This window comes from Sminthopsis crassicaudata, chromosome 6 (assembly GCF_048593235.1).
Source record: "Sminthopsis crassicaudata isolate SCR6 chromosome 6, ASM4859323v1, whole genome shotgun sequence".
NCBI lineage: Eukaryota > Metazoa > Chordata > Mammalia > Dasyuromorphia > Dasyuridae > Sminthopsis > Sminthopsis crassicaudata.
Genome location: NC_133622.1, coordinates 250,947,197 through 250,965,539, shown reverse-complemented (window position 1 = coordinate 250,965,539; position 18,343 = coordinate 250,947,197). Strand labels below are relative to the sequence as shown.

Sequence of the window (18,343 nt, the reverse complement as noted above, 5' to 3'; positions counted from 1 at the left end):
AGGAAGGCTGTTCAGTCTGGGGGGCCCTGCTCCTGCCCCTGCTCCCAGCACTGCGGGGGCCCTCATCCCTCCCTAAGGCCAAAGTCCTTGCCGGTCCCCTGGCCCACTGGCATCCTCTGGAGAGCAGCCAGGGCTGGAGCTGAGCCTTCATAGGGAGGACGAAACTCGCTTCATGGGCAGGTCTCAGCTCCTTCTCTTAGCTAGCCAGAGCGTGGACAAGGAGGAGGCAGGACCCGAACTCATGGCTTCCTGAACACCTGTCTCCTCTCTTTCTCTTGCTTTTCTCTGTCTCTCTGTGTCTCTGTCTCTGTCTTCCCTCTTCCTCTTGCTTCTCTGGCTCTCCTTGTCTCTATCTCTCTGTCTCTTTCTCTTTGCCTCTCAGACATGGCTTCCCTTGGATACAACAGCCCCCCTCCCCTCAGAGCCAAGATTTGGGGTGGAGGGCCCCAGCTTCCCCTTCCCCGTGCCCCTGCCCCTCCTGCCCCAGCCCTTCTCACCATCCCAGGCTCCTCACTGGGGCTGATGCCGGAACTAGAACTTGGCAAAGATTCCTCCGCAGACAGGTTCACATCTGGAAACAGAGGTCACGCTGAATATCCCGGGGCTGGAGGGGACTTCATCTCATCAAGTGGGGCCCCTGAAGCTTGTCTGTGTGACGGGATGGCTGAGGCTGGGATGACCCCGGGGGAGGGGAGTCTGGGCCTGGCACGCTGCCTTCTCCCCCACTTCCCCCCTTCCCTGGCACCAGGAGCTGCAGGCTTACCGATGGGCTTCTGGTTGGCGGAGACCGAGACAGAATCTGGAGCCGGGGTCTCCTGTAGAGAAGGAAGTGGGTCTGGTGAGAGGCAGAGGATAGGGGTCCCTAGATCTGGGTGAAAAAAGGGGTCCACTAGGCCACCTCCCCATTTTACAGGTGAGGCTCAGAGAAAGGGAGGCCATGGGGGCAAATAGCTCCAGAGCAAACATTGTCATTCCCATTTTACCGAAGAGACCACCGTGCAGACAAATGATGGGCACACTCGGGGCCAGACGGGCAATGGGTTAGAATAGCCCATACTGGGGAACTCTGTACCAGCCGTCTCACAAGGTGCTTATGGGAAGAAAATCCCTTTTCCCTCCAGACTTGCCTAACAGGCGGTTATCCGAGGTTTTCTCTGAGAAGGGGGAGGCAGCAGGGCCTGGGATGGGGAAGGAGCCTCCAGGTGCCCGGAGCTCCCAAATATTCTATCACTTGCCCTCAACCTCACCATAAGTATCTGTCTCCAGCCTGGAGGGAGGGAGACGGTCGGGAGCAGAGGCCTGGAGACCAAGAGCAGGGTCCCAGTCTGGACCTGGGGTAGCTCTGGGTCCCATCTCTGAGCAGTACAATGGAGTCGAAGGGCGGAGCTCCCTGCCTTCTTGGCTTTTCACGCCCTGGGATCTCGTTAACAAAACCCTCGGGAGCCATCCGGGCCCCCAGAGACACTGGCCGATGACCCCATCAGATCTCCTGGGCACCCCCTGCCCCCACCCCCTGCCCTCACCCACGCCCTCTGGGCTGACCTCTGACCTTCCGGGCGGGGGAGACTGGCTCCCCCCACCCACATGTGAGCTGAATTTCAGAGGAAAATCCAATGCTAAACTTGGGGGGCCACAAAGGCCACAAATGGGGAACTCAAGCCCAGAAAGGAGGCGTGATTTGGGGTGAATTTTGTGCAAAAGGAGGAAACCGGCTTCAATTCGGCCCTTGAGGGTGGCCCAGGTCAGCCTGATATTTCACAAAAAACTCTTAGGCCTTGGACCCAGGATTTCAGAGCTGGGAGGAGCCTCTGAGTGAAAAGAGGCACGAGAGAGCAGCTGCTCTATGCCCTTTACAGGTGGGGAAACTGAGGCTCAGAAGAAGCAAGTGCTCTAAGGTCCCACGATAAAGGTCTGCCTTTCCGAGCCCGACACCAAGCTGGGCGCCCCTTCCCGGCCTTCTCCTGGCCCAGGGCTCGCTCCCTTGGGCGGGATTTCTCCACGGCCTCCTCTCTCCCACATGGCCCTTAGCCCGGAGGCTCCAGCCTCCCCTTGGCTCCGTGCTCCCAGAACAGGCCCTCTCTGGGGCGCTGGCCAGCACCTTAACCACTTACTAGCCCATCTTGGCTCGGGTCGGCCCTTCTGCTTCCCAGGGGCCCCCTCCATCTCTCCGGCCACGGCCCCTCTGTAGACTCTCACCAAGGACAGACCAAGAGAGGTGGGGTTCCCCTGCGAGAGCCGGGCCCGCTGGGCCCTCCCACTCCCACTCCCACGGGACATCCAGTGCACAAGCCCAAGGAGCTCGACTGCTGAGGGCATGGAGGGGCTCTCAGCGCTTTGGGGAAGAAAACGCCAAGGGGTCAGTTAGGGAAACCAAGGCAGGACCAAAGTCAAAGTTCCAGGCTTCTCCTGAGCTAGAGCTCTTTCCTCTCAGCGGGGATTCAGTCAGAGGTCTGGATTCGAATCTTTGGCTTCCTACCCTTGACCCTGGGAGGCCCTAATAATGGCAGAGACTGACATCACCCAGCAGCCCCGGGGGGAGGGCAGGAACTGATGTGGTCACAGCCACCATCCCTGCAGGCTCCAGACTGCCGAGCAGGCCCTGCTCTGAATCGGGAAAGGGAGTTCCCAAACCCCGGCAGCCTGTGCCACCCCAGCCTGGGGAGGCTGGAGGCAGCCTCGGGCTTTATCCCTGGGTTCCTGCAGGGCTCAGGCTCGCTTCTCTGGCCCCCAAAGGCTGGACGGGCCCACGGCCACCTCAGCTCTTCTTCTGTCTGGGTCCCCGGGATCCCCATGCCAGGTCGGCCAGGGCCTGGGGGAGGCCATTAAAGGGCTGGCGCCTCTCTGACAATGGGGCCTTGACACAATCACCTTGGCTCACCCGCCCTTCCTGGGCCAAGCTTTGTGTGTTAGAGCCGGACCCTTGGCCCACAGACCAGGGAGGGGAGGAGCTGCCAGGCTCTGGGAGCTCCTGGGGCCCAGAGGGAAGAGGCAGCAGGAGTGGTCAAGGGGGAAGCGTCGGACGCGCGGGGGGCTCCCTCCTCCACTTGTTACCCCCCCAGCCTTTCGGCTACCCCCACTAGGCAGGCAGCAGGTGGTGGGCAGGAGGCCGGACTTGGACTCAGGTGGACCTGGTTCTGGTCCTGCCTCTGACACACCCTGGCTGGGTCTGGGTCTGGGTCTCTCTCTTTTCTCTGTCTCTTTCCTCATTATGAAGCTCAAATAAGATATATATTCTATGTATTCAAACAATGTGTTCCCTAAGTTCCGTAAGACACAACATCACACAACACTGCAGCAGAACATCACATAACGCTATACGCAACACAGCCCGTATGTCACGGTGTGGCCGGTGGCATATCGGAGCCTCCATCGTAAAACACGTAAAACACGGCATTTACACGTCAGGCACCTCTCACCCCCCACCCCCCCCGACCGCAAAGGGCTAAGCCACGCCCCCCGGTTTCTTGTGCCAGCTCCTCATGGGAAGGAGACGCCCTCTCCCAAAGCCCACCAGGCCAGCCCTTGGCCGCTCTCTTGTCCTAGGGGCCGGGCAGCCAGACAGAGGCAGTCTCTGAGCCCCGCTCTGCCCGGCGGGCAGCCAGAGCCGCCATCTTGGGCCCACTCAGTCGCCTAGTCCTCTGGGTCCCCTCTCTAGAACCCCCCAGAGCCCGGACTAAGACTCCTCCAATTCATCCTGCCAATCTCTCGAAACAACCTCGACGCCCTCCTGCCTCCCAGGCCAGATCTCTCTCAGCCAGCCTCCAGGGCTCCTACTGCACAATTTCTCCAGGGGTCTGCAAAGCCCACTCTCAGCCAGCCTCACCCGGCCCCTCCAGCCTCATCTGAGTCCCCCCACTGTCCGTTCCCACTCCCACCCCTCTCTAGGTCCCCCCCACACCATTCACATCTCGCCCCAAGCCTTTGAGGACACCGCGAGCTCATTTGTCAAAGACCAGCTCAAGGGTGGCCTCCTGCAGGAAGCTCTCCCCTGTGGGAGTGCCTCCTGTGGCTGATTCTCTGCCCCTTCCTAAGGCTTGGACCCTGGGGTTTTTCGGGCCCAGTGACTCCTCCAGGCCAAGTGTAGAGGCTCCACGATTCCTGGAGCCCTCAGATCCAGGCTGTTGGACCGGACTCGGGCCTGCGCTCGGCCTGGGGGTGGCCGGAGGCTCCCCCCCAACGGGACGGGAGGGGGCACCCTGGCTGGGCTTTCCCTCTTGGTCCAGGGCTCGCTGTGGATTCAGGGAAAGGAGAAGTGAGACTCAGGGAGTTCCAATTCCTCCCTGAGCTCCCAGGTCTCTCTGCGCCGCCGGACTGGACACCCCCTCACTCAGGTGACTTCTCACCGCACCCTCTTCCCGGCGGCCTTGGTCCTGGGGGCCAGCGGGACCGGCCGGGATCTGGGGTTAGTGCAACCTGCGGGGAACTGAGCCGGCCGAGGGCAGAGGGAGGGGCCCGGCGTGCCCGGCTTGTTCGGGACTCGGAGAACGGGGGCCAGAGGACGGAGCCCGGTAGGGACGGGAGGGAACAGACTGGGAGAAATAACAACTGAAGAGCTCGGGGAAGCTCCAGAGTCGCCTCTGAACTAAAGCGAGCGGGACGGTGTGGCCAGGAAAGGCGAAGATAACGGGGACTGGCTGCGGACAAGGGGGAGATCTGGGGGAGCGCGGAGCCGCCGGGGGCGGCCCGGGCTCGACCTGGGCTCGGCACCAATTGTAAGGGACAGAAATGGGCCACACCTGGGAAACATTTTCCTTCCCCTCGAAAAGAGATTTTAAAGATCCTCATGTTGCATGTCTGAAACAAAAACCAGCCTCATCTATACAGCAGCCTTGCCAAGCATGAGCTGGATGACTCTGGGAAAGCTCCTTCACCTCCCTGGGTCTCGGTTTCTTCATCTGTAAAATGGGATTATTCAGTGGGGTCCAACTCTCGGTGGCCTCCAGCTCATTTGACAGGTGAGGAAACTGAGGCAATCAGGGCCGAGGGACTTGCCCGGAGTCTCGTGGCCGGGTTTGACTCAGGGCCTCCTGACTCCAGCCCCTGCACCGGCCTGCAGCGATCCCTACACAAGAAGGGCTTTTCCTCAGGGACCCCGAAGGTCCTGTCCCAGCCACATTCAGCTGCCAGCTCCTCCGATACTCCCAGAGGCACTCGTTGGGGTCCCACCTTTGCCCCCTCCCTCCCCACTCCTGAGAACGCCCCCCCATGCCCCACTTTGTTTCCCCCTTCAAGCTCCCTTCATTGGCAAAGGGGCCGCAAGCTTGGCGAGAGACGTGAGGCCCAGACCTGCCACAGGAACAGGAGATGGGCAGAGGGAGGGCCGGGGTCGGAGGGTGAGCCGGGAGCCTCGGCCAGCGGGAAGGGGGCTGTGGGCCCGGGTGCTCTCTGACCCTGGGAAATGAGCAAAGGGGCTGCGCCCCAACTTGTGCCACTCGGCCAGCCTGTTCTGGGAGGAGGCTCCCCAAACCGTCCCTCCTTACCCCCCTAGATACTGGGGAGGAGCCCTCTGCCCCCCCTGTCCAATTTCCATTCACTGGGAAATTCCCACTTGCCTCAGAGCTGCCCGTTTAGCTCCCTGCCGCCCACCTTGCCCTTCCTTCCTCTGCCCCAGAGGAGCTGAGTCTGGGCCGCCTCCCAGGCTCCTCCCCGCACCCACGGAGCGGTCCTCCCATGGGGTGGCTCCAGGGCAGTCTGGGTCCCCGCCCTAGATGTCCAGCCGCAGCCCGAGGCTCCCAGTGTGGGAAAGCTCAGGGCCCAAGGCCTGGGAGAACACAGAAAGCAGAACTGACCTTAGCCAGAGGCTGAAAACAAGTTAGAGAGGAATTTAAAAAGAGCAAGCAAGCAGAGGTTACTGACTGCAGGGTCAGAGCTGGGGGGGGGGGGGGGGGGCGATGACCTAGAACATCGAACAGAGCCCGGAACAGAGGGGCTCAACAAATGGCAGCAGAGCCATAGAGCACGGCGTGTCAGAGGCTGGGGGCTCAGAACACAAGGCGGAGCTGGGAGAGGCCTCAGAACATAGAAAGCCCGATCGGAGCAGAACTTGGAGCGGAGAACACGGAACTCAGAGCAGGAGGGGCCTTAGAACGTGAGATGATGGAGCGGGGGGGCCTTAGAACGTGGGATGTCTGAGCTGGGGGCCTTAGAACGTGAGATGATGGAGCTGGGGGCCTTAGAACATGGGATGTCTGAGCTGGGGGGCCTTAGAACGTGAGATGATGGAGCTGGGGGCCTTAGAACGTGAGATGATGGAGCTGGGGGCCTTAGAACATGGGATGTCTGAGCTGGGGGGCCTTAGAACATGAGATGATGGAGCTGGGGGCCTTAGAACGTGGGATGTCTGAGCTGGGGGGCCTTAGAACATGAAACACCAGCGCGGTTGTCCAAGTGGGGTCACGCGGGCCCAGAGAGGGGCACTCATGAGCTCAGAGTCGCCAACTCCAGCCTTCCACGTTCCCAGCCCCTCTCCCTATGAATGCTCCCCATTCTAAGATGGATGGGCCTGGGGGGGGAGGGATGGCTGTCAATCACTTGCAAGAAACACCCATAAGCGCTCCCAGCCACTGAGCTAATTGCTCAGGACACAAAAAGAGGCAAAAGGCCCCGCCCTCAAGGAGCTGGCAAGGGGTGACTTCTTAGCAGGGGGCGCTTCCCAGCCTTGCTCTGGGTTCCTAACTGAAGCCCCCTCCCAGAACCTCTGCCCTGGACAAGTATCTGGCCCGAATCACGCCAGAACTTTCTCCCAGCCCCTGCGGCCGGCCAATGGCCAGCCAGCACACCCTTCCTGGGCCCCCGGGCCAACCGCCTGCCTCAGTTTACCTCCTGTTTCATCTGTTCTGGAAAATGGGGAGAGAGGGAGGGAGGGAGGGAGAAAAATTTGGAACCCAAGGCTTGGAAGGTGAGTGCTGAGAACTCTCTGCTGTATTTGGAAAAATCAAAAAGGGAGTGACGACTGAGAGAAAAAGAGGCGCTGTCTGGGAGCCCTACGTTTCTAGTGGTCTCCCATCACAGGGCACCCGCCTCCTTGAGGCAGCTCATTCCACTTAGATTGTTCCAGAGTTTCCAGCCCCGCGGCCCAAACCCGCCTAAACCTGCTCCTGCGGCCTCCGGAGCCTCCTCCCTCGTGGGACCTCCAGCTCTGCTCCCGGGACCTCTGGGCCCTTCGCCACCCCGCTCAGCCTCCTCAGAGGTTCTTTGGCCGAGCTGCCTCCCCGGCCCCCGCTGGATGGAGGATGGCAAGGGCGGAGGCTAGGGCGGCTCCTGGCCCGTCCAGGACACTCATCTCCCCTGACTCTTCAAGGCCTGCAGCCAGGCCTGGCCTTCCCCGCCCCTCGGTGACTCACGCTGACCTCCAGGCCACAAAAGCCTGGGAACTTTGGGCCGGAAGCTCCTCAAGAACAGGCTCTTGCCTCATCTGGGCCTCGGCTCCCCCAAGCAGGGCCCGGCTCCAGGCGCCCACTAGCCCAGAAGAGCTGGCTCTGTGCCGAGGCCCTGAGGGTCTCCCTTCCTGAAGGCCGGCCCTCGGGAAAACCTCCAGGGATACAGCTTCTCACGGGATATTTCCGGAGGGACTGTCTGACGGATGGAGGCGGGAGTGGGCAGCAAGCCATTCTACAGCTGGAGAAACTGAGACCCTGAGGGAAAGTGGACACTTAGCCCTTTCTAGCTGTCTTGCCAAAAAAAAAGCAGCAGGTGGCCTGCAGAAGACGCCTGTTCCCAGTGGCCCAGAACCAGGGTCCCTCCGCAACCCCCCAGCAAGTGGCCATCTGGTCTCTCCTTGGATACCCCCTACAGACAGGAAGCTCACTCCAGCCCTGGGCGGCCTAATCTGTCCTGCTGTAGAATGGATTTTGTGTCCCACTTCTGCCCTCTGGGAACACATAGAGCCAGAGTAGCCCCTCGTCTTCTCCCAGCCCAATCAGTCCCCTGTTCCTTCTACTACTCTGCAAATGGACGCCTTTCCCCCTCCTGTGGACACGCCTCCCCTCATCCGTGGGGGTCCAGAACTGGGCCGGGTCAGGCAGGCGTGCGTTGGCCGTGGCCGTGGATGTGGACGTGATCCCGGCCCTGTCCACATCTGCCCCACGCAGCTCTCAGCAGACTGCCCCCCACGGGCGTCTCCTTTCCCATCTCCCCCTTTGTCAGGGTGAGCCCCCACCAGGCCCCCCCCCAGCCGTCCCATGACTGGAAGTGGAGGATGGTGAGAAAACGAGCTGACTTCGGAAGCTGGAAGGCCCAGATTCCAGGCCTGACCTGGCTGCTGTGGGACCTCAGACCCGGCCCTCGGGCCGTCTGTCCCTCAGCACTACTGGGCCCACGACTTGGGACAATAACGGAACCGGCGTGGGGCAGGCAAGAGAGCACTGACGCTAGTCAGAAGTCCTGGGTTCAAATCGTGTGGACAAGTATTCTACATAGTCCGGGCCCAGACACAAGTCTGCCAAACCAGAGGTCGGAGCCCGAGCGGTTCCACGGCGCCACGGACACTCGGCGCCACGGACACTCGGCGCCACACTCAGGCGGGAGATGGCTCCATCGAGACACCGACTGCACGTGCACGGGAGGTACCACGGCCGCCGCCCCCGCCCAATGACCCACGGCCCGACTCACCGAGGGCCCGGCGGCCCCGGACTCGGCGTCGTCCACAGAGAGTGAGGAGCTGCTCCGGAGCCTCGAGCGCCTCTTCTTCAGCAGGTCGGCGTCCCGGATGTGGGAGAAGGAACCGTGGGCCCGGGGTGGGGGGATGGGCCCCATGCCGGCCTCCCCATTCAGCGAGGGCCGCCTGAGCCTGGCAGCCCCGGTCCCGTTTAGCAGCCCGTCGGCCGGGGACGGCGTCCTGGTCCTGACCGCGGGGCCCTCCGCCCGGGCTCTGGCATCCTCCGAGCTGCCGGCCTCCGGGCCGCCAACCTCCTTCTTCGCGGTGTCCCTCAGGGCTCCAGGGGCGCCCTTCCTGGTGTCCCCATTGGCCTCCTGCCCTGGGCTCTTTGCGGCTGCTCCAGGCCCGGGGCTCTCACTGGGGAGTCCAGCCCTGCCGTCCTCCTCCTTGGGCTGCCTCCCAGACGCCTTGGTGGGATCCTTTGAGGGGCCCGGGTTGGCGGGGGCGGCCCCCGCCACGTCCCCGCCGCGCTCGCGCAGGCGCTGGGCCAGGGGGCCGGAGCTCAGGGCCTCGGGCAGCTCGGGCTCGGGGCCGCCCACCCTGTAGGTGCTGGCCCGGCCGCCGCCCTCCACCTGCACCAACTGCAGCTCCTGGCCCGTGCAGAAGGCCCGGATCTGGCACAGGTAGGTCATGACGATCAGCTTGTCCGGCACGGCCAGGAGCACCATGTCTGCGGGGTCCAGCAGCCGCGAGACGCCCAGGGATGCGAAGCCATCGAACGCCTGGGGTCAGGGGGCAGGGTCAGGGGGCAGAGGGCACAGGCAGGGGGCCAGGCCGCGCCCAGGGAGCTCCAACAGAGAACTTTCTGGTGACCAGACATGGGTTTCTGGGGCCTCCATGCTGTCACGGAGTGCTGGGGAGTGACCAGGGCTCCATTCACCCCGAGGAGGGGCGAGCTGCTCTGACAGAACCCACCGCCGCCCCACTTCTTACAGGGGAACAAAATGAGACTTTGGGAAGTGAAGGGACTTGTCCGCAGTCACCCCGGGAGCAAGGGGCTGAGGAAGGATTTGAATCCGGGTCTCTGCCCCTTAACCCAGACACACTGCCCCGCTTGCTCACCTGCTTGTTGTTCTGCTTGATATTCTGGGGGTCCAGGGCAGCGAAGTCACTGTGGGCACAAAGCAGGGTCAGAGAAGTCGGGGGAGGCCAAAGGCCCAGGCTGGCTGACCCCCGCGTCCCAGGGTGGGCGGCCCGAGCAGGCTCCCCTCCCGCCGCCCCGGGGCCCGGCTGCTCACATCTTGTCCGGGTGGAAGTAGTGCAGGATGGCGCAGAAGGCCAGCCCGTTGCGCCAGGACGTGGTGAAGTTGGTGACCCGGACCCCGGGATAAGCCGCCGTGACCTCCTGGCACCACTCCAGCAAGGACTGGCTGGAGCTAACCTGGGGGAGATGTGAGGGGGGCGCTGACTCAGGGCCGGAGCCCGGCGGGGCGCCCTCCACATCTCTCCACCCCCCCCCGGCCCCGGGTCCCCCACGGGGCCACCGCTGACCACTGGGCAGCCTCGGGGCCCACAAAGGGGCCGACCCTGGATCTGGAGGCCACGGGGCAGATGGGCCACATGGGGCCTCGGGGAAGCCAGACCCCGGCAGCCCGCACCCAGAGCCGCCCCTTCTGTGCCATGCTGGGCTGCGTGGGGGAGGGGAGCCTTCTAGGATCCGGGGGGCCGAGGCAAGCCCCGAAGCCCAGCGGAGCCCCCTTGGCGCCCCGCTTGCAGGACAAGCTTGGGCACCTCCCCCCATGCATGAGTCATTCTCTCCAGTTAGCTTGGCCTGGCCCCAAACAGCCTGATCCTGGGAGGTTAGTGAACAAGCAGCAGGCCGGGCTTGGGGGCTACTGTCCCTACCTTGGCGCCCAGGGGAGGCTCCGGGCCTCCTCCCCAGCCCTGAGGCCTCCTGTCTTCTTCAGGCCCCTCTTGGCTGGGGGCTGTTGGTGTAGAGAAGGCAGGAGAGCCCTGGGCCTCCCCCTCCTCCTGCACCGAGGCGGGGGCCACCCAGGGGAAGCTGGCGGCCAGGGCCGTGGGGGCTTCTTCCCCAGCCCCCCCAGCTACGGGGGCTAGACGTGGCTCCCGGATGGACCCCTCAGCTTCTGGCTCTGCTTCTGACTCCTCCCCCAAAGCCAAGAGTGCACACCCAGTCACTCCTCCCGCTGATGGCGCCTTTCCAGGCACCCACATCCTAGCCTCTGCCTCCTCGGCCCCCAATCCCTCAGCCTCTGCCTCCTCGGACTCCAATATTGCAGCCTCCATCTCCTCGGCCCCCAATCCCTCAGCCTCTGCCTCCTCGGTCCCCAATATTGCAGCCTCCATCTCCTTGACTCCCAATCCCTCAGCCTCTGCCTCCTCGGACTCCAATATTGCAGCCTCCATCTCCTCGGCCCCCAATCCCTCAGCCTCTGCCTCCTCGGTCCCCAATATTGCAGCCTCCATCTCCTTGACTCCCAATCCCTCAGCCTCTGCCTCCTCGGACTCCAATATTGCAGCCTCCATCTCCTCGGCCCCCAATCCCTCAGCCTCTGCCTCCTCGGACTCCAATATTGCAGCCTCCATCTCCTCGGCCCCCAATCCCTCAGCCTCTGCCTCCTCGGTCCCCAATATTGCAGCCTCCATCTCCTTGACTCCCAATCCCTCAGCCTCTGCCTCCTCAGACTCCAATATTGCAGCCTCCATCTCCTTGACTCCCAATCCCTCAGCCTCTGCCTCCTTGGACTCCAATATTGCAGCCTCCATCTCCTTGACTCCCAATCCCTCAGCTTCTGCCTCCTTGGACTCCAATATTGCAGTCTCTATCTCCTCGGTCCCCAGTACTTCAGTTCCCATCTCCTCGGCCCCCAATCCCTCAGCCTCTGCCTCCTCGGACTCCAGTATTGTAGCCTCCATCTCCTCGGTCCCCAATCCCTCAGCCTCTGCCTCCTTGGACTCCAATATTGTAGCCTCCATCTCCTCGGCCCCCAATCCCTCAGCCTCTGCCTCCTTGGACTCCAATATTGCAGCCTCCATCTCTTCAACTCCCAATCCCTCAGCCTCTGCCTCCTTGGACTCCAATATTGCAGCCTCCATCTCTTCAACTCCCAATCCCTCAGCCTCTGCCTCCTTGGACTCCAATATTGCAGCCTCCATCTCTTCAACTCCCAATCCCTCAGCCTCTGCCTCCTTGGACTCCAATATGGCAGCCTCCATCTCTTCAACTCCCAATCCCTCAGCCTCTGCTTCCTCGGACTCCAATATTTCAGCCTCCATCTCCTCGGCCCCCAATCCCTCAGCCTCTGCCTCTTCAGTCTCCAGTATCACAGCCTCCATCTCCTTGGTCTCTATCACCCCAGCTTCTCTAGCCTCAGTCCTTATTCTTTCAGCTGCCATTCCTTCAGGCTCCAATCTCCTGAATTCCGCCTCCCTAGTCCCTAATAGCACAGGTGCCAAGACCTTTGAGCCCCTCTCCCCAGTCCTCGGTCTCCCAACCGCGGTCTCCCCGTTCCCCAGTGCTGCAGTGCCTCTCCCCTCAGGCCCCCCTGTATCAAGTGCCAGGGTCACTACTTCGGCATCTGATAGCCCAGGCTGGGTCTCCCTGGCCCCCAGCCTCTCAGGCTCCATCTCTCCGTTCCCCGCCCCCCCCGCCCCCTCACTGATCAATGGCTCTGGTGTCTCCTCAGCCCCCATTACCCCGAGAGCCAGTTTCCCAGTTCCCATCTCTTCCCTCTGTAATATTCCACGTTCCGTTCTCTTGGTCCCCAACTTCCCGGCCTTCTCCTTGGTCCCCAAGGCCCTAGAACCGGCCTCCCCAGTCTGCAACATCCCAAGTGCCACAGCATTTGTTCCTGTCACTTCAGCGCCTGCCCCCTTAGCCCCCGACCCCCCAGCCTCTGCCTCCTCAGTCCCTAGTACTCCTGTTGTTACAGGCCCCACTATCTCAAGTGGCTGAATCTCAGTCTCTGTCTCTTTAGGTTCTGAAACCGAGGCTTCTTTCTCCTTCATCCCTGAGATCTCGGCTCCTAGCCCCCTGTTCCCCCCCGTCCCCCCAGGCCCAGGCCCCGCTGCCCTAAGCCCCCCTGTCTCAGGCCCTGTTCTTGGAGCCCTCCCCCCTTCAGCCCCCCCCTCCTCCCTGGCCCTCAGAGGCCCAGAGCCCGTCTCCTCAGCCCCTGAGGGCCCAGCCCCAGCCCCACGCTCCCAGCTATCCCTGCTCCCTGGATGAGCGCCCCTCTTGCTCACCTGGGCCATGGTGCCTTCGGCTCCCGTGGGAGGGACCCCCAGGGCCCCTGTCCCCTCTTGGCCCCTGTCCTCTGCTCTCCCACTGTCCTCCTGTTCTGAAGCTCTTTCAGCTACGCCCCAGGGAGCTCCCGCCTCAGCCCCCGGCCCAGTGCCATGGACTGGACTGGGGGCCTGCGGGCTCCCACTGTCCTGAGCTGGAGGACGCCGGCCTGGCCCCCGGAGCTCCTCAGGGCCAAGCTCCTGGTCCCCGGGCTTCTCTGTGGGCCCCTCTGCCCCCCTAGCCTCCGTCCCCCTAGTTTCCTCGCCTGCGGTTGTTTCCGGGGGGGCCTGGTCAGCGGCTGCTGCTGACCGGGCTTCCGTCTCGGCCCAGACCCGTGGCCCCCTCGTGGCCTCCTCCCTGGCGTCTGGCCCCCTCGCGGCTTCCCCCCGCTTCTCCCCGGCCCTGGCACCTTGGCCCTGCCCCTCCCCTCCTCCTCGGCCCTTCTCCTGGGTCTCCGGGCCCCCAGCGGCCTGCCCGGCTCTGTCCCTGGCCCGGGCCCCTTGGCCCTGCGGGCCGGGCGCTCCTTCCTCTCCTCCCCCTTCTCCTCTTCCCTCCTGGGAAGCATCCCTGGCTTTGAGGCTCCCTTGCTCTCTCTCTCCTGCTCCCAGCTCTAGCTGATGGGCTCCCCCCGCTACGGGGCCCGCCTGCTCCCCTGGGGGGGCCCCTGGGGCTTCCTCCTCGCGGTGTGGCAGGGCTGGGTGCAGGGGGGCGGTGGCCACTCTCCTGAGCCGGGGGGCGGGGATGGGGGAATCCTCAAGGGGTCGCCATGGGGACCTGGGGAGACAGGGGAACAAAGATTCAGGGTGTGGAGGGAGGGGGGAGGGGTCGGCTCCTTCCTCCCCCCTGAACCACCCCCCACCCCTCCCGCCCCATTCTTTTGGGCCCAGAACTTCCCACTTGAAACTGGTTGAGACACAGAGGAGGAAGCAGGGAGGGGCCGGGGAGGAGGGGCCTCGAGGTGCCTGGCGAGGGGCCCGGCGCCAAAGCCCGGCTAAGAGGGAAGTGATCTGGAGAAACAGCGTTTCCTGGAAGGGGGAGCACGGCAAGGGGGAGGGCTGGAGGAGCCTGGAGGAAGCACGGCAAAGGGGTGGGCTGGAGGCGGGGGAGGGCCAGTGTGGACCCCGGGGCCCTCGGTTTCTCAGCTGGCCTCAGGGTCCGTGCCAGCTCCCAGAGGGTGGAGGTTTAGGAGCCAGGAGTCTCGGGACGGCGCGTGCCTTCCACCCCGCGCCCACCCCGCTCCCCTTCTCTGAGGCGGACCGCCTCCTCTTGAGAGCCCTCACCTCATCTCCGGCACGGGTCCCTGGAGCGGCTGGGCCTCGGTGCCCATCCTGCCCCCGGCCGCTTCCGTCTCCTCACTGGGCTGGCCCCCCGGGCTCGGCGGGCCTCGATGCCCCCTGCCCCCCTGGCCCCGGGAAGCCCTGAGAGGGGGCGCGGGGGCAGAGGCAGGGGCACTTACAGGGGCTGGTCCGGGCTCCTTAACGCCGCCCTCCTCCAGCAGAGCCTGGACCGGCTGGGCCGGGGCAGCAGGCTGGGCAGAGGCCGCTGCTGGCAAAGGAAGGGACGGGGTGAGGGGGTGCTCAGCCCCCTCCTTCCACCCCCCCAGTCACCCCCACATGGGCCGGGCCCCAGCCTCACCTCCCTTCTTGGAAACGGCCCCGGAGCCAGGCCTGCCTCCTTCCTCCTCCTCACACACAGTGTCCAGCTCCCAGGATGGATCTGTGGGTGGCAAGGGGGGGGCAGGGCCGTGAGAGTGGTTCAGCAGGCGCCCCCCCACAGATCAGCCCCCCACCCAGGAAGGAGAACTGAGGCTATACCTGGGAAACGCCCCAACCTCGGGGCCGCAACCGGACCTAGAGAGGAGAGGAAAGACCCAGAGAGGTAGCAGAGCAGAGACCAGAGAGAGCCAGAAAGGAGGGGGGTCTGCCTGAGGGGCAGGAGCAGGTGTGGGGTCTGCAGGAGTGGCCCCCAGGCCCAGGGGCAGCGCCCACTAGGGCAGGGGAGGCCCAAGGAGCCCACCTGGCTGGCCAGGCCTGGCCCGGGCCTCGGGGGCCCCCTGGCCCGCAGCATCCTCTTCGTCGCTCTCAGCGAAATCCTCCAGGTTGCCCACGTCACTGGGCTTGACGCTCATCAAGCTGGCCAGGCTCTGCATGTCATCATCCCTGAGGGCAAGAGCCAGTTCAGGGGAGCCCCGGGAGCCGTGTCCCCAGTTCCCCAGGAGCCTCCCAGGGCCCTCAGCCCCGCCGGAGCAGAAGCTCCCGAGGTGCCGGGCCCCCAGACCAGAGAGCACTCACGTGGCTCGGCCCTCCCTGACCAGGACGCCCAGCAGGGTCAGGCTCAGCTCCGCGTTCAGCACTTTCACTGACTTGGGCTTTAGCTTCAACCGCAGGGGGACCTGGGACTGCGCGGGCCCCGCATAGCGGGCCAGGTCCACGTCCACCGTGGCCAGCACCTTGCGCTGCCCCTTGGACTCCTGGGAGAGAAGGGATGGAAAGTCAGACACTGGGGCTGGGTGGGGGCGCACAGCAAAAGCTCTTCTCATCTCCTCCATCAACAGGCCCCAAGACCATCCACGGCCCCAAGTGTCCACCCTACGCCCACCTGGCCCTGCCCCTAGACATGATGGACACCCCAAAAGAGATCCAGAAATCACAGGCTCTGGGTCCGAGGCTCAGTCGTGTGAAACAGGGGGAGACGAATACTCCCAAATTTCCCCTTGGGCTCTGGGGGGGACGGGCCCCTTGGTAAGTTTTTTTTAATGTCCCCGAGCCTCAGTTTCCCTCTCTGTCAAATGTGGGGGCTGCACCAGGTGGGCCAGCCCTTAGCCTGTGAGCTTGTGCTTAGTCTCTGAGTAGAAGGGGGCTCCCTGAGGGGAAGGAACCCTGGGCCACATTCCCCCCCAGGGCCAGGGAATCTGGAGACTGCCCCCCTAAACCAAGAGAAAGCAGGCAAATGCCCGGGTCTGATACTCACATTCTCGATGATGAACGTCCATTCCTTGGCCTCGTACTGCTCCACGTGGGGGTCCTGCGGGAGAGCAAGAGTGAAACCCCAAGAACAGATGGAGGAGGGAGAGTGAGGGGAGCGGGGCGGCTCCAGGAGTGGGGAGGAAGCCGTGCCAAGGGCCCAGGGAACACGCTGTCCCTCATCCCAGGCCTTGGGGGGACCTTAGGCACCTGAACTCTGGAATCCTCTCAGAGCCTCCATTTCCCCTTCTCCCACTGGGGCAAGAATCCTGCCTCACTCCCCTCCCCACTGCCAGGGTGCCCAGAAAGCCAGTGAGCGTGACCACGGTCAAGAGCACAAGTGGGTGAGGGAGAGAAGGAGGAGGCAGGGATGGAGGCCAGGGGGGCCTTCTTGCTAGGGGCCGCCCCATGGAACTCCTCAGCTTGAAACATATAGGAATTTCCATGGAGATCAATGACCAGTCTCCATTCTGGGACCTCGAGATGGAACACATTCACCCCCCCAGGACAGAGGTGGGGGCCACAAGCATGTAGTATTTCAGAGACTCACATAAGGGCACCGGGACTGATCCTTTGATGTGCGTGTATATGTAACATATATATACAGAGTTAGTTAGAAGACATTGTTGGATCAAATGAGAGATTAACAAATTGAAAGTAACAAGTTAACAAAACTATTGAACTGATTGACAAAAGTAACAGTTGGTTTTATGGGAAAAAAACCCAACAAAATAGCTTTTGGTTAATTTGATTAGAAAAAGCAAAGAAGAAAACCAAATTGGAAGCATCAAAAATAAAAAGGGTGAATTTGTCACCAATGAAGAGGAAATCAAAGTGATCTCTAGGACCTATTTTGCCCAACTGTGCTAATAAGTCTGACAATCTGATTGGAATGGCTGATGTTTACAAAAACATAAATCACCCGGATTAACAGAAGAGGAAATAAAATAGAAAGATAAAGATAAAGAAATTAAATAGAAGATAAAGAGTTGGGGAATGGATGACAAGAGGAAATGATTTTTGTAAACATAAAAGGCATCATGTAAGTGGGAGAGTGGAAGGGCCTTGGGTTCCCATTCTGGCTCAAGACTCCCGAGGGGTTTGACTCTGGCTTTAAAAACTGTGCCTCAGTGTCCCTCTCTGTCAAATGAGGATAATAACTCCCATCAACTTAACTCAGGGATTGTCAGGAAGTAATTAATTGCTTTAGAATCCATAAAACCTTAGAGTGATTAAGATGATTGTGGTTGTCATTGTTACTCTGTGAGTCAAAGGATTTTTGAAACTTATGGGGACAGTCACTGCTTTCAAGCTGAGGAAAAGCAGAGGCTGGAGTCAGGAAGACCTGACAGGGGAGGGGGCCTACGAATTTCTCTAAAACTAAAGCGTGAAGACTTGGGACAGCAAATGAAACCAGTTTGAAAAGTGCTTAGCACAGTTCCTGGCACACAGCAGGAACTGAAGAGAGAGAGAGAGACAGAGACAGAGAGAGAGAGAATGAGAGAGAGAGAGAGACAGGAGAGGAAGAGAAAGAAAGAAAGAAAGAAAGAAAGAAAGAAAGAAAGAAAGAAAGAAAGAAAGAAAGAAAGAAAGAAAGAAAGAATGAAAGAAAGAAAGAATGAAAGAAAGAAAGAAAGAAAGAAAGAAAGAAAGAAAGAAAGAAAGAAAGAAAGAAAGAAAGAAAGAAAGAAAGAAAGAAAGAAAGAAAGAAAGAAAGAAAGAAAGAAGGAAGGAAGGAAAGAAGGAAAGAAAGGAAGGAAGGAAGAAAGGAAGGAAGGAAGGAGGAAGGAAGGAAGGAAGGAAGGAAGAAAGGAAGGAAGGAAGGAAGGAAGGAAGGAAGGAAGGAAGGAAGGAAGGAGGAAGGAAGGAAGAAAGAAAGAAAGAAAGAAAGAAAGAAAGAAAGAAAGAAAGAAAGAAAGAAAGAAAGAAAGAAAGAAAGAAAGAAAGAAAGAAAGAAAGAAAGAAAAAGAAAGAAGGAAAGAAGGAAAGGAAGAAAGGAAGAAAGAAAGGAAAGAAGGAAAGAAGGAAAGAAAGAAAGAAAGAAAGAAAGAAAGAAAGAAAGAAAGAAAGAAAGAAAGAAAGAAAAAGAAAGAAAGAAAGAAAGAAAGAAAGAAAGAAAGAAAGAAAGAAAGAAAGAAAGAAAGAAAGAAAGAAAGAAAGAAAGAAAGAAAGAAAGAAAGAAAGAGAAAATTTAGGACATTTAATAAGTCCTTTCACTTCCTTCCCTTTCCTCCTCCCTCCCTTTCTCTTTCCCTCTCTTCCTCCTTCCCTCCTTCCCTCCCTCGCTTTCTTCCTCCATGGGTGCAGGGAATTTCCTGCCCTGCAGAAATCAGAGGCCTGCAATCCCCAGAAGATCCCGTGTTCTCTTTTCCCTGAGCTCCCATGGGCGAGCCGGCTCTGTCTTGTCAGCGCTCAGGGCCCTGCACACAGTGGGAGCTTCCTAATCCTCGTGGAGCTCGATCAGCGCTATTGGGCCTGGGC

The 18,343-nt window shown here is 60.9% G+C and overlaps 1 protein-coding gene across 1 annotated transcript in view; it reads right to left on the bottom strand.

The window, feature by feature from the left end:
- The window catches only part of EHBP1L1 (EH domain binding protein 1 like 1), a 28,404-nt gene that overhangs the window by 7,030 nt on the left and 3,031 nt on the right, over positions 1-18,343 (bottom strand). Inside the window, 12 exon segments of the mRNA XM_074276529.1 lie at positions 498-571; positions 764-815; positions 8,611-9,378; positions 9,719-9,767; positions 9,895-10,037; positions 10,502-10,762; positions 12,860-13,673; positions 14,180-14,444; positions 14,535-14,615; positions 14,916-15,058; positions 15,191-15,369; positions 15,870-15,923. Coding sequence (XP_074132630.1) covers positions 498-571; positions 764-815; positions 8,611-9,378; positions 9,719-9,767; positions 9,895-10,037; positions 10,502-10,762; positions 12,860-13,673; positions 14,180-14,444; positions 14,535-14,615; positions 14,916-15,058; positions 15,191-15,369; positions 15,870-15,923 — 2,883 coding nt within the window.